Below are 15,947 nucleotides of genomic sequence, written 5' to 3'. Positions count from 1 at the left end.
GCCTGTAAAATAAAAATAAATTCTAAAATAGCTACAATGTAATTATGAATTATATTGTAGCTATCTTAGGGTTTATTTTATAGGTAAGTATTTAGTTTTAAATAGGAATAATTTAAATAGGAATAATTTAGTTAATAATAGTAAATTTATTTAGATTTATTTAAATAATATTTAAGTTAGGGGGGTGTTAGGGTTAGACTTAGATTTAGGGGTTAATAACTTTATTATAGTGGCGGCGACGTTGGCAGCGGCAGATTAGGGGTTAATACATTTAATAGGCTATGTGGGCTATGGTGGTTTAGGGGTTAATACTTGATTAGGTTAATTGCGTTGTGGGCCATGGTGGTTTAGGGGTTAATAATTTAGTTATTACTTGTGGTGTGGGTTTGATGGCGGATATATGGGTTAATAGTTTAATTAGGCTTATTGCGTTGTGGGGGGTTGTCGGTCTAGGGGTTAATACATTTATTATTAGTAATGAGAGGGGGGATTGCGGATATAGGGGTTTTACGTGTCGGGCTTATTTTTGGGAGGCGTGTTAGACTTTTACGGGAGATTTGTTATTTTATTTACTTTTCTTAGGCGCCGGCAGTTTCTAAAGTGCCGTAAGTCACTAGCGACTCCAGAAATTTGTATTTACGCTAAATTCTGGACATCGCTAGTTTATCCGACTTGAGGCACTTTATGAACTGCCGGCGGGGTTTATGTGATACCCCAATGTGTGAGGTGACATTACGGGCGGCGCAGGTTCCCACGCTTGCGCCGAAACCTGCGCCGTATATTTGATCTCGCCCAATATTTGTCTCATATTTTACAATTAAATTTACAAAAAAAAGTTTAAATTATAAACAATTAGTGAATCTATTAGAGTTATCACGTATCATTCTTATTCTAACTTTTTTTTTATACTCAATTTTTTCTGTTTTGATGTAAATTATTTTATTTTGAAATTTGCAAAAACCAATCCGCTAAAGGAATCGCCTATATATTTATCATAACTTTAAATTGTAGGTGGTTTAAAGGGGTATACAAGTGTAAAATGAAAATGCTCTTATCGCACTATTGCATCCCTATAGTTTGTGAGCAATGGAGCATCAGACCACTACTGAATGCTATCTGAAGCTGAACACATTGGGTTTCTATTTGCTGCTTTTAACTCTCGGCTGCAGTCTCGCTCGTGCAAGTAGTCTTTAGAACGCTGCTTCTTAACTTGTACGCCAACTATAAAGTGGCGTATTTCAATCCCTCCGGACTTCTCAGAACGGGGAGATTGACAGCCCCTGTCCATGCTTGAGCAGGGAAATGGCATTGCACAAAAACTAAGTGTGTAATGATTAATGCGGGAAGCGTATTGCTGCCCGCTAGCTGTGATGATGTGTTAACAGGAGATGTCCATCCATGGGTTAGTAAATCTAACCCATTGGGTGAACCAATGATAAGAGGGATATGTATGTAGCTGCCAAACTTCAGCTAGCTCCCAGTAGTGCATTGCTGCTGAGCCTACCCAGGCATGTTTTCAAAAATTGATAGCAAGAGAACAAAGTACATTTTATAGTAGAAGTGAACTGAAGAGTCTTTAAAATAGCATGCTCTATCTGAACTAAAAATAAACTTGTATGTCCCTTTTTTAATTTTGAGATTATATAATGCAGTGTAAGTTTACAAGTGTGAAACAAGGATACTTGAAGAAAAAGGCCATTGTCATTTCATAATTCTATGATTAATCTGTTTTATTATACTCTAGGTTTGACATAATTGGATTGTCTCCCGATGCTCAAGAGGATGATGCTGGTATCAAAAGAGCTTCAGAGAATAGTAAGCTCCTGCAACGTTCTTTGTTTAAGCATGCTGCAATCATAAATATATCATCTTGTGTGGGAAATGCTGTCATATACACTTCTATGCTTGTGCACACACTAAATGTCTATGCTCTTCATAGCAGAACCCATCATACAGACAGATGTAAACTGTACACATCCACTGACCAGGGTGAGCACTGAGTGAAACAGTAGCAAGAAGTGCTCAACCATGGAATGAATAAAAGAATAGCAGCTTTTAGTGTGCATTTCAGAAATAAGTACTTTCCTGCAGTCTAGACCCAATTAAAAAGGACAGTACAACCCCCTGACAGACCAGGCAGTCCTTTGAAAGACATTTCAGCCCCCTCAGAAGATTGTTTTGGGTCCTGCAGGACTCGCTGTGAGGTGCGCCCATATCCCTCTAGACACACTGACCAAGGGGTCCTCGTCTCCCTGCATTATAACTTAACTAATTTAAAGGGACACTGAACCCATTTTTTTCTATTGTGATTCAGATAGAGCATGCAATTTTAAGCAACTTTCTGATTTACTCCTATTATCAATTTTTCTTTGTTCTCTTGCTCTCTTTATTTGAAAAAGAAGGAATCTAAGCTTTTTTTTTATTCAGTACTCTGGACAGCACTTTTTTATTTGGTGGATTAATTTATCCACCAATCAGCAAGGACAACCCAGGTTGTTAACCAAAAACGGTCCGGCATCTAAACTTACATTCTTGCATTTCAAATAAAGATACCAAGAGAATGAAGAAAATTTGATAATAGGAGTAAATTAGAAAGTTGCTTAAAATGTCATGCTCTATCTGAATCACGAAAGAATTTTTTTTGGTTCAGTGTCCCTTTAATTTAGATAAGTATGCTTCATGTCCTTCATGAAGCTTTACAAACATGCTTTTTTTAAAAAAAATACTTACCATTTTGTTACGGTAAACAGACCGCCGATCCTCCACCCACATCTCCTGCCTTCTTTAGCATATTGATGACTAATCTGGCTTCCTCCAGTCGTTGCGTGCCCCCGTTGGTGTCCAAAGTATGCAAAGTACAGTCGGAGATGTGGGCGGGGTCTGCTTACTGAAACAAAATTTAAAATGCGGACGGGGGTCTGCTTACTGAAACAAAATTTAAAATTAAAAAAAAGAAAGTGTTTGTAAAGTGCCCTTGTTTTTAAGATTATTAAGATACTGGGCACTAATTCCTTAAACTTTACATTCACTTTAAATCAGAAGAATTTTTGCAATATACTTTCACTAGAAAAAATGCTTCTAGTAAGTTACTGTTTTTCAGTAGCATATGCACATATCCTGTAAAGGAGTCAGCAGCGGCTTGTATGACACAAATTATGTCATCAGAAGCAATGCACACCACGTCACCTCTCTAAGCAGGCATGGTGTTTGGATACTGGTGCACGGGCTCTCACAGGATATGTGCGTATGCCACAGAAAAGCAGTAATAACTTTTACTAGAACTATTGTTGCTGATGAAAGTACATTGCAAAAAATGCTTACATTTCAAATTGCACTTTCCATTTTTGACCTTTCTATCCCTTTAAGTTAGATTTTGTATGTTGATTTAGACTCATAATAGTGCCTTAAACATTTTGGTGAGCCAATGACAAGACACCAATGTTTGTAGTCAAAAATCACCAGCTAGCTCCCAGTAGTGAATTGCTCCTGAGGATTTGTACATATGCTTTTCAACAAAGGATATAAAGAGACACAAAGAAATAGCATGCTGTATCTGAATCATGAAAGTTGTCCCTTTAAGACCTGATTGCTTACTAACTGATAAGTAGATTTCCTTCTTATTGGTAGACAACGGTATAGGAACATCCATTTTACAAAAATATGTTTTAAAATACCCTCTTGTAGATACAACTAAGAAAAAAAAGTTTCCCTTTTAATAAAACAAAAGAGAGCGTATAGTGTCCGTTTTTTATTGTGGTTTAGCTGATGGTAAACACTTTAAACAAAACAATAAATCTCCCTTCTAGTTAAAGCAATAATAGACCAAGAAGTGAAGAATGGGATTCCCTCAAATAGAATCGTTTTGGGAGGATTTTCTCAGGTAAGTTGTTTTTTTTGGGGTTTTTTTTTTATGTATATATTTTTTTTTTCACAATCACATTGGCACTTTGATGCTTTATGAAAAAAATAGAAAGTTGTTCAATTTAAAAATGTTTATATAAATGTCTGTCTCATAGACTTCATTGCACATATCTGTACTTGTCAGCTAGGAGGTCAGTAATTTAAAGACATCGTAAAGTCAAAATGAAACTGCGTGCAAGTTCAACTGTGTTGTCATTCAGGTGGTGCCCCATCTTCTACTTACTGGGGCATACGTAGTACCGGACTACTACAGAGATCTTAAAGGGACATGAAACCCCAACATTTTCTTTCATGATTTAGGTAGAACGTACAATTTTCCAGTTTACGTCTGTTATCAAATTTGCTTCATTCTCTTGGTATTATTTGTTGAAGGAGCCGCAATGCACTACTGGTTTCTAACTGAACACATGAGTAAGCCAATGACAATTGGTATATACAGTATGTGCAGCCACCAATCAGCAGTTAGAACCTATGTTCTTTGCTGCTCCTGAGCTTACGTAGATAAACCTTTAAGCAAAGGATAACAAGAGAAGGAACAAATTAGATAATCAAAGTAAATTGGAAAGTTGATTAAAATTGTAAGCTTTAACTGAATCATGAAATAAATTTCTTGTGCTTCATGTCCCTTTAAGGGAGCTGGATGGGGAGGGGAGTATTAAAAGCTCCCTTAAAGTAATGATAAATTCACCTAACTAACTTTTATTATTTTAAAATCTCTTGTAATTTTAAGCATATCAATGTGCTTATTTTAGTGAAAATCAAATTCAACTTCTATAAAAAAAACACTTTTTGTTAGGCTCTGTTACCTGCTTCAATACAGCCTCTGTCTCACATTTGACAGGCAGCTCTTTCAGCGAAAAGGACACTTACATCTAATTCAAGACCCCATATACATTAACCTGATATACTGTTTCTAAGAACAATACCTGAGCATATTTCTCCAACATAGGTGTGTCCGGTCCACGGCGTCATCCTTACTTGTGGGATATTCTCTTCCCCAACAGGAAATGGCAAAGAGCCCAGCAAAGCTGGTCACATGATCCCTCCTAGGCTCCGCCTACCCCAGTCATTCTCTTTGCCGTTGTACAGGCAACATCTCCACGGAGATGGCTTAGAGTTTTTTAGTGTTTAACTGTAGTTTTTTCATTATTCAATCAAGAGTTTGTTATTTTTAAATAGTGCTGGTACGTACTATTTACTCAGAAACAGAAAAGAGATGAAGAATTCTGTTTGTATGAGGAAAATGATTTTAGCAACCGTAACTAAAATCCATGGCTGTTCCACACAGGACTGTTGAGAGCAATTAACTTCAGTTGGGGGAACAGTTTGCAGTCCCTTGCTGCTTGAGGTATGACACATTCTAACAAGACGATGTAATGCTGGAAGCTGTCATTTTCCCTATGGGATCCGGTAAGCCATGTTTATTACGATTGTAAATAAGGGCTTCACTAGGGCTTATTTAAACTGTAGACTTTTTCTGGGCTAAATCGATTGATTATTAACACATATTTAGCCTTGAGGAATCATTTTATCTGGGTATTTTGATATAATAATATCGGCAGGCACTGTTTTAGACACCTTATTCTTTAGGGGCTTTCCCAAAGCATAGGCAGAGTCTCATTTTCGCGCCGGTGTTGCGCACTTGTTTTTGAGAGGCATGGCATGCAGTCGCATGTGAGAGGAGCTCTGATACTTATAAAAGACTTCTGAAGGCGTCATTTGGTATCGTATTCCCCTTTGGGTTTGGTTGGGTCTCAGCAAAGCAGATACCAGGGACTGTAAAGGGGTTTAAAGCTTAAAACGGCTCCGGTTCCGTTATTTTAAGGGTTAAAGCTTCCAAAATTGGTGTGCAATATTTTCAAGGCTTTAAGACGCTGTGGTGAAAATTTGGTGAATTTTGAACAATTCCTTCATGTTTTTTCGCAATTGCAGTAATAAAGTGTGTTCAGTTTAAAATTTAAAGTGACAGTAACGGTTTTATTTTAAAACGTTTTTTGTACTTTCTGATCAAGTTTATGCCTGTTTAACATGTCTGAACTACCAGATAGACTGTGTTCTGAATGTGGGGAAGCCAGAATTCCTATTCATTTAAATAAATGTGATTTATGTGATAATGACAATGATGCCCAAGATGATTCCTCAAGTGAGGGGAGTAAGCATGGTACTGCATCATTCCCTCCTTCGTCTACACGAGTCTTGCCCACTCAGGAGGCCCCTAGTACATCTAGCGCGCCAATACTCCTTACTATGCAACAATTAACGGCTGTAATGGATAATTCTGTCAAAAACATTTTAGCCAAAATGAACCCTTGTCAGCGTAAGCGTGGCTGCTCTGTTTTAGTTACTGAAGAGCATGACGACGCTGATATTAATATCTCTGAAGGGCCCCTAACCCAATCTGAGGGGGCCAGGGAGGTTTTGTCTGAGGGAGAAATTACTGATTTAGGGAACATTTCTCAGCAGGCTGAATCTGATGTGATTACATTTAAATTTAAATTGGAACATCTCCGCATTTTGCTTAAGGAGGTATTATCCACTCTGGATGATTGTGAAAATTTAGTCATCCCAGAGAAACTATGTAAAATGGAATGGTCGACCCCAGAAAGGACTTATGGCAGTCAGTCCCCAAGGTCGAGGGAGCGGTTTCTACTTTAAACAAACGCACCACTATTCCCATAGAGGATAGTTGTGCTTTCAAAGATCCTATGGATAAAAAATTAGAAGGTTTGCTTAAAAAGATGTTTGTTCAGCAGGGTTACCTTCTACAACCCATTTCATGCATTGTCCCTGTCACTACTGCCGCATATTTCTGGTTTGATGAACTGCTTAAGGTGCTCGATAGTGACTCTCCTCCTTATGAGGAGATTATGGACAGAATCAATGCTCTCAAATTGGCTAATTCTTTCACTCTAGACGCCTCTTTGCAATTGGCTAAGTTAGCGGCTAAGAACTCTGGGTTTGCTATTGTGGCGCGCAGAGCGCTTTGGTTGAAATCTTGGTCGGCTGATGCGTCTTCCAAGAACAAGCTACTAAACATTCCTTTCAAGGGGAAAACGTTGTTTGGTCCTGACTTGAAAGAGATTATCTCTGATATCACTGGGGGTAAGGGCCACGCCCTTCCTCAGGATCGGCCTTTCAAGGCAAAAAAATAGACCTAATTTTCGTCCCTTTCGTAAAAACGGACCAGCCCAAGGTGCTACGTCCTCTAAGCAAGAGGGTAATACTTCTCAGGCCAAGCCAGCTTGGAGACCAATGCAAGGCTGGAACAAGGGAAAGCAGGCCAAGAAACCTGCCACTGCTACCAAGACAGCATGAAATATTGGCCCCCGATCCGGGACCGGATCTGGTGGGGGGCAGACTCTCTCTCTTCGCTCAGGCTTGGGCAAGAGATGTTCTGGATCCTTGGGCGCTAGAAATAGTCTCCCAGGGTTATCTTCTGGAATTCAAGGGACTTCCCCCAAGGGGGAGGTTCCACAGGTCGCAGTTGTCTTCAGACCACATAAAGAGACAGGCGTTCTTACATTGTGTAGAAGACCTGTTAAAAATGGGAGTGATTCATCCTGTTCCATTAAGAGAACAAGGGATGGGGTTCTACTCCAATCTGTTCATAGTTCCCAAAAAAGAGGGAACGTTCAGACCAATCCTAGATCTCAAGATCTTAAACAAATTTCTCAAGGTCCCATCGTTCAAGATGGAAACCATTCGAACTATCCTTCCTTCCATCCAGGAAGGTCAATTCATGACCACGGTGGATTTAAAGGATGCGTATCTACATATTCCTATCCACAAGGAACATCATCGGTTCCTAAGGTTTGCATTCCTGGACAAACATTACCAGTTCGTGGCGCTTCCTTTCGGATTAGCCACTGCTCCAAGGATTTTCACAAAGGTACTAGGGTCCCTTCTAGCGGTGCTAAGACCAAGGGGCATTGCAGTAGTACCTTACCTGGACGACATTCTGATTCAAGCGTCGTCCCTTCCTCAAGCAAAGGCTCACACGGACATTGTCCTGGCCTTTCTCAGATCTCACGGCTGGAAAGTGAACGTGGAAAAGAGTTCTCTATCCCCGTCAACAAGGGTTCCCTTCTTGGGAACAATTATAGACTCCTTAGAAATGAGGATCTTTCTAACAGAGGCCAGAAAAACAAAGCTTCTGGACTATTGTCGGATACTTCATTCCGTTCCTCTTCCTTCCATAGCTCAGTGCATGGAAGTGATCGGGTTGATGGTGGCGGCGATGGACATAGTTCCTTTTGCGCGCATTCATCTAAGACCATTACAACTGTGCATGCTCAGTCAGTGGAATGGGGACTATACAGACTTGTCTCCGAAGATACAAGTAAATCAGAGGACCAGAGACTCACTCCGTTGGTGGCTGTCCCTGAACAATCTGTCTCAAGGGATGATGTTCCACAGACCAGAGTGGGTCATTGTCACGACCGACGCCAGTCTGATAGGCTGGGGCGCGGTCTGGGGATCCCTGAAAGCTCAGGGTCTTTGGTCTCGGGAAGAATCTCTTCTACCGATAAATATTCTGGAACTGAGAGCGATATTCAATGCTCTCCAGGCCTGGCCCCAGCTTGCGAGGACCAGGTTCATACGGTTTCAATCAGACAACATGACGACTGTTGCGTACATCAACCATCAGGGGGGAACAAGGAGTTCCCTAGCGATGGAAGAAGTAACCAAAATTATTCTTTGGGCGGAGTCTCACTCCTGCCACCTGTCTGCTATCCACATCCCAGGAGTGGAAAATTGGGAAGCGGATTTTCTGAGTCGGCAGACATTGCATCCGGGGGAGTGGGAACTCCATCCGGAAATCTTTGCCCAAGTCACTCACCTGTGGGGCATTCCAGACATGGATCTGATGGCCTCTCGTCAGAACTTCAAAGTTCCTTGCTACGGGGCCAGATCCAGGGATCCCAAGGCGGCTCTAGTGGATGCACTAGTAGCACCTTGGACCTTCAAACTAGCTTATGTGTTCCCGCCATTTCCTCTCATCCCCAGGCTGATAGCCAGGATCAAGCAGGAGAGGGCGTCGGTGATCTTGATAGCTCCTGCGTGGCCACGCAGGACTTGGTATGCAGATCTGGTGAATATGTCATCGGCTCCACCTTGGAAGCTACCTTTGAGACGAGACCTTCTTGTTCAGGGTCCGTTCGAACATCCGAATCTGGTTTCACTCCAGCTGACTGCTTGGAGATTGAACGCTTGATTTTATCGAAGCGAGGATTCTCAGATTCTGTTATCGATACTCTTGTTCAGGCCAGAAAGCCTGTGACTAGAAAGATTTACCACAAAATTTGGAAAAAATATATCTGTTGGTGTGAATCTAAAGGATTCCCTTGGGACAAGGTTAAGATTCCTAGGATTCTATCCTTCCTTCAAGAAGGATTGGAAAAAGGATTATCTGCAAGTTCCCTGAAGGGACAGATTTCTGCCTTGTCGGTATTACTTCACAAAAAGCTGGCAGCTGTGCCAGATGTTCAAGCCTTTGTTCAGGCTCTGGTTAGAATCAAGCCTGTTTACAAACCTTTGACTCCTCCTTGGAGTCTCAATTTAGTTCTTTCAGTTCTTCAGGGGGTTCCGTTTGAACCCTTACATTCCGTTGATATTAAGTTATTATCTTGGAAAGTTTTGTTTTTAGTTGCGATTTCTTCTGCTAGAAGAGTCTCAGAATTATCTGCGCTGCAGTGTTCTCCTCCTTATCTGGTGTTCCATGCAGATAAGGTGGTTTTACGTACTAAACCTGGTTTTCTTCCAAAAGTTGTTTCTAACAAAAACATTAACCAGGAGATTATCGTACCTTCTCTGTGTCCAAAACCAGTTTCAAAGAAGGAACGTTTGTTGCACAATTTGGATGTGGTCCGCGCTCTAAAATTCTATTTAGATGCTACAAAGGATTTTAGACAAACATCTTCCTTGTTTGTTGTTTATTCAGGTAAAAGGAGAGGTCAAAAAGCAACTTCTACCTCTCTCTCTTTTTGGATTAAAAGCATCATCAGATTGGCTTACGAGACTGCCGGACGGCAGCCTCCCGAAAGAATCACAGCTCATTCCACTAGGGCTGTGGCTTCCACATGGGCCTTCAAGAACGAGGCTTCTGTTGATCAGATATGTAGGGCAGCGACTTGGTCTTCACTGCACACTTTTACCAAATTTTACAAGTTTGATACTTTTGCTTCTTCTGAGGCTATTTTTGGGAGAAAGGTTTTGCAAGCCGTGGTGCCTTCCATTTAGGTGACCTGATTTGCTCCCTCCCTTCATCCGTGTCCTAAAGCTTTGGTATTGGTTCCCACAAGTAAGGATGACGCCGTGGACCGGACACACCTATGTTGGAGAAAACAGAATTTATGTTTACCTGATAAATTTCTTTCTCCAACGGTGTGTCCGGTCCACGGCCCGCCCTGGTTTTTTTAATCAGGTCTGATATTTTATTTTCTTTAACTACAGTCACCACGGTACCATATGGTTTCTCCTATGCAAATATTCCTCCTTAACGTCGGTCGAATGACTGGGGTAGGCGGAGCCTAGGAGGGATCATGTGACCAGCTTTGCTGGGCTCTTTGCCATTTCCTGTTGGGGAAGAGAATATCCCACAAGTAAGGATGACGCCGTGGACCGGACACACCGTTGGAGAAAGAAATTTATCAGGTAAACATAAATTCTGTTTTTACTCATATATATTTACTCAATACTAATCAGTAACAAGAACTTATCCGGTCATAGTCTTTCTATTTTGCTCCAGACCCACATTGTGACATCACCCTAAATTACTATCATAGCACGCCATTTTAGTGCTTTCTCATACTGTGATCACAATAGAACCAGTTATTTGTTTGTGTTTTTAATTTGTTTCCCTTTTATTTTAACATCATACTTATTAAAAGTTATATTTTAAACTAATTCATCTCCAACCTCTCTCTCTTTCTGAGATTTGGTACCAGTGATACCTATTACATCCCCGTATTATATATTTACAAGTGACTCTTGATTGCTATATGTGTATTCTATTGTAGGGGGCTCCCTTACCTCCGAAGTGTTTTCAAGAATCTTTTCTGGTAGGGGGCAGTTAACGCCTTTTATTTTTTTTAAGATGGCCTATCACAGTCTGTCCAAGATCTCTGGGTTCTAAACATAGTTTCACAGGTTTTCAAATAAAGGCCCTTCTAACGTTTACAAAAGACTTTCCACATTTTTTTAGCTATAGTTTAGGTTTTAGAACCAGGTCAATGATTTTATTCCATCCTTTTCCATTTTTCCCAAGAAGAGGGAATTTTCGGACCAATTTTTAATGACTTTAAACAAATTTCATGGTTCCTATTTTCAAAATAGTAACAATCTAGACAGCTTTAACCCTTAATCAACAGGGTCAATTTATGTCAGTGTTTAATTTGAAGGATGCTTGCTTTCCTTCCTATTTCTAGACCAGTTTCTAAGATATGCCTTTCAGGGCAAATCTTTTCAGTTTGGTCTATCTACAGTTCCTACAGTTTTTTTTTTCTTCTTCAAAATGCCTTTGTGCAATAATTTATTACTGTGATATGGAAATATTTCTATTTATGTTATGTTAACACCTTTTTTTTTTTTATTCAAACTTGTTTAATTGAAAGAATTTTCTGCATAAGCAGACAAATAATCATCAAACATGAATGTATACAAGATGTCAACCAATGCACAAATATTCATCCAATATAGTTGTATACAAGGTGTCAAGTTATTGAAAATATTTGCATAGATACTTCTTGCTGTACCAAAGGTTTAACAAACACTAATGGTATGTCACATTATCAACAGGATTCAGTAATATATCCAATAGGAGTTTGCCTATTATGGACCTTATTGGTATTGAGCATAGTTGCATATTACATTAGCATATATAAAAGAACATAATTAAATTGTAATAACAGTGGATAATACAACATACACTGACATACATGAAAAACCAGGGTAAATTTCTATAGGATTTATTTTCCGTGGCTTACAAAGTAAGCTCAAAGGTGTAGAGAAGTGGGGTAGGGAGTTACGGTTAATATTTAGTGAAATGGCTCAGTTTAAATGCTCTTAGAGAAAAATTACCCCTCAGGTGAGGAGAAGAATTCCTTTGCTAACAAAGTAAGCTCACTGGTATAGGAAGAAGAGGGAAAGGGGGGGCAGCCAACAAAGACCCAAGAGGTAGGTGTTAGGGGGTAAAAAGAGAGAGATACAATTTTAGGCTGGGTTGGCAAAGAGTATATACCTCACTGCCATGAGATATAGGATCAATGTATCAAGTTTTGACCATATAAGATGTTCAGTGGACTGTACCACCCCTCTGGGATCGTGGCACCACTAGACCAATACGGTAAAGGGATGTGGTTGGTACCTCCCCACAGGGGTAATTGTCACCACTGGACGTAGACGGAAAAGGGGTATTGGATATGACCCACTCTATCACGTAGAGTGGAAAAGGGTGAGGGGAGATACCTTACTTTTCTTTTATTCACTATAAAAAAATCACTGGAGACCATACCATTATCTTAGCTAAGTGATAGGGGTATACTTGAAGCTAGTAGGACTATAATAGTACTATAATACTTGCAGAAACTAGCACAATCTTTCAAATTGTTTCTGCCAGAATCCCTTCCAGTTCAAAGTATGTAAATATTAATAGGGTAAAGAAACTGTTGTCAGGTTGTGGTATAGAGAATGACTAAGCCATGTAGCACCATCAAAATATGGTATGCTGCTAACTATGTATGATGACCCCAGGTAAATATGTATTAGCTTATCCCATTGGGCTAGGGAATGTGTACTATGGTTAGCGAAGACAGTAATCTTAAATTGTAGGAGAGATCACTACTCATATAGGGTCATTGGCTCCTGTAGGTGGTCTGATATCTCATAGCAGTTCCTGTATTCCAGTGGGTCATACAATGAGAACCTATGGGCGGGGAGATATATACGTTGGTTACTCTATGTTTAATATTATTGGTTAAGTGTGTGGCCATATATATTTAGAATCACACGTCAATTGTGTAGGCAGTGTTTAAATTGGGGGCATCCCTGTTCTCTAGAGGCGCTCTAAGAATCATGAATAATGATTAGTGTATACTAGTGGAATCTAAGACCTAAAAGGATTTGAACTACAAAAACACTCCTCAGTAAGACATAATAGGAGGACTAAGCTGCATCGTCTCAGCTGCCGATGGCGCAACCGTATTATTATATCTTGCATGTCTTTTTAAAGAGAAACAAGCAATAAGTACAGGGATGAGATTCCACTATTGAGTCTCCTTATGTTATCTAGGTTATATATATATTGGTGGGTATATGTAGAGTACAAATAGTGTACAGGTTAGTGTTATATATACTCCCAGCAGGTTAAATAAACACCAACTAATGTGAAACTGTACCTTACATCTACAAATCATATTTCCAGATATATATCTGTGCCCTTAAATATAGTATGAACATATATGGACCCTTCCGTGGACATCCTGTAAACAAGTATAGTGCAACACGAAACAAAAGCATATGATAACTTTAGTTATATAATAAGCTTAGTAAGCTCCCACAATGCATAGATCAACTACATTAATAGGTCTTATACTAACGTTTTAGCCCCTTTAATTAGAGCAATCTTCACATATTCATGGACACACATAAAACAATTATCATAAAGAGTCTGAACTATTATTCTAGGAGAGGGCAACCAGATTAAAGCGATCAGAGAGATATTATCAACAAATTATGATGAAAAACTATCTGACTAGCAGGAATATACTCAAAATAAAGGAGTTGTAGTTCAGGGCACCGCAGAGCTAGCGTAGAGTGGGGAAGGAGGCGCGAACAGGCTGAGCATTATGTAAAAGATATTTGAATTGTCTTTCATAAAAGACCTATAAGGTGTCCAGTAGGGCAGAGTTATTAGGATCTCCAAGCAAACAGTTGTATGCGTGTACCCCAGTGAACTGTCCTAAATAAAACTAAATATCCTACCCCACACCAGTTGGTCTTGAGGGCCTGAGACAAAGAGAAAAAAAAACAGTTGTAAACAGGAATATATATTGCCCTTAGGTGATAGTGTTCTAAATAATCATAACGTGCCCAACTCGCTTCCAATTAGGGTCCATTGGTCTATCCCACGCCGGTACTCAAGCCCACTTGACACTCTTGATAAAAGATCTCCGGTGCGGTAGTCTCTTCCTTCATCCCCTGCATGGCTATTAATATGCGGCTGCTCAATGCCTGACTGGTGTAGGCACTGAGCTCATTTGTTTTGCAGGCAGTAGATGGGAGGAGTAGGACCGTTAAATCTGGCCATAACCTCTCTGAAGCCTTTTCTTCAGGTGAGTTAGCTCCCCTCGTAATCAGGCCACTCCGAAACTGCATGATCATATCAGGATCAAGAAACCACTCATATCAGGTGGGCGCTTCCGCTGTCAGGTTGTTCAGATGGTAAGCCCTGCTCGGTCTGCCTGCTCCGTTATCGAGTGGGGCGATTGAGGTATCAAGAGATGACTTGATCTCCTTGTGTGTATTAAATGTGATGTTTGTGCTCACAGCCTCAATAGTGGCTTGAGTCTCGTTGGTCTCCATTGCTGCGATCCTCTTGGGGGTCATCTCCCACAACTGAGTTTCATGCCGTCCAGATAATAGTTTTGGCTCAGTATCGGACGATGTGAGTTCTAGGATCAATCTCTCCTCTACCTGTAGTAATCGCTCAAGAAGGGTGTCCAGGAGTCTTCCGTTGTGGAAAGTCATGTCTAGCAGTAATCCTCCACGTGGGCCCCAATATGGCCGCTCCGGGAGAAGTCCCAATCATAAGCTCCTTGAGGAGTATGGGAGTCCACACTACTTGGCAGTGTCCTTTTCAGTTTCAGAGCTACAATTTCCAATTCTATGTACCCTCAGACGAAGTAATCACACAGAAAAAGTTAAGCTGAACGGTCAAAGTTGCGTTAATTTGTGCTGTATAGCCGGAGCTATGGTAATATGCGACCATTCAGTCTCAAAGCAGGCTCCGCCCCCCCTTCTAGGAACTCTTTTGTCTGTAATACGTAGTCGTAGTTCAGTGGCTTTATATCTGGACACCATATTGGTTCAGGCTCCATTTTTTCATTCAGCTGTATTTCATACCAACTGGTGTTTTCTTTGCATACATGGTCGGAGAATTAATGAGTTTTCTTTCTCATTTATCAAAAGTCTCTTTCCAAGCAGTAATTATAGATTCCCTGACTATGCAGTTTCTCTAATAAATCAGGGATCAAAGTTACAGTCAGTTTGCTCACAATTACATTAAATTTCTAACAGTCAATATCACTGTCCAGCACTTTCCTTTTCTGCTCACGTGCAAGCTGCAGGGGCCTACAACCCCAAAAATCAAATGTAAAAATACAAAACCAGCAGCACTGTGGATTTCAATTCAAATGTTCAGTTTTATTCCAGCATAGAGGCAACAAGTAAAGACAACGTTTCGGGCCTTCTGCCCTTAGTCATGTCATTTCCAACCCATATGTAGCTCAATGTACAGAAGTGTTAGGCCTGACAATTGCACACTTTCATATGATACCTCTTCAACTTTGCATACTTTGATAATGGTGCAAAATTTCACTCCTCTATCTCATAGAATCCTATGGTATTCTTCAGTGAGACAATCTGTCCAGATTGATAGTTTTCCAAACTATTTTTTTTACGGGTGTCCTTTATTTGCCCAACTTGGAAAATGTCTCCAGACACCATTCTCTGGGATTGGGGTTTCAGTCTGTAGGTCCAGGAGAATACAGAGAGATGGTTTCCTCAGGAGGCGAGGTTACCAATAATTATCTTCCGACTTATGGGAAAGAGCAACCTGGTTAGCCTGCGTCGGATCAGATACCTTACGGTCTGACTCAAACTCAGTGCAATCTTTAGGTACATTCAGATCTATCCTCTTCTGAAAAGGAGAAACTTATCCCAGTTTTTATTCAGACAATATTACAGGTGTAACATATAGCCATCATCAAGAGGAACTTGCAGTTTATTAGCAATAGTTTAGGAAGTCT

At 40.3% G+C, this 15,947-nt stretch overlaps 1 protein-coding gene across 1 annotated transcript in view; it reads left to right on the top strand.

Annotated features, from left to right (window-relative positions):
- The window catches only part of LYPLA1 (lysophospholipase 1), a 186,587-nt gene that overhangs the window by 118,597 nt on the left and 52,043 nt on the right, over positions 1-15,947 (top strand). The window contains exons 5-6 of the mRNA XM_053715044.1: positions 1,745-1,815; positions 3,807-3,880. Of these exons, the coding sequence (XP_053571019.1) occupies positions 1,745-1,815; positions 3,807-3,880 (145 nt within the window). The remainder of the gene's footprint in view (positions 1-1,744; positions 1,816-3,806; positions 3,881-15,947) is intronic.

This window comes from Bombina bombina, chromosome 5, assembly GCF_027579735.1.
Source record: "Bombina bombina isolate aBomBom1 chromosome 5, aBomBom1.pri, whole genome shotgun sequence".
Taxonomy (NCBI): Eukaryota; Metazoa; Chordata; class Amphibia; order Anura; family Bombinatoridae; genus Bombina; species Bombina bombina.
The sequence above is the reverse complement of the archived record's forward strand: the minus strand, read 5'-3'. Positions and strand labels throughout refer to the sequence as shown.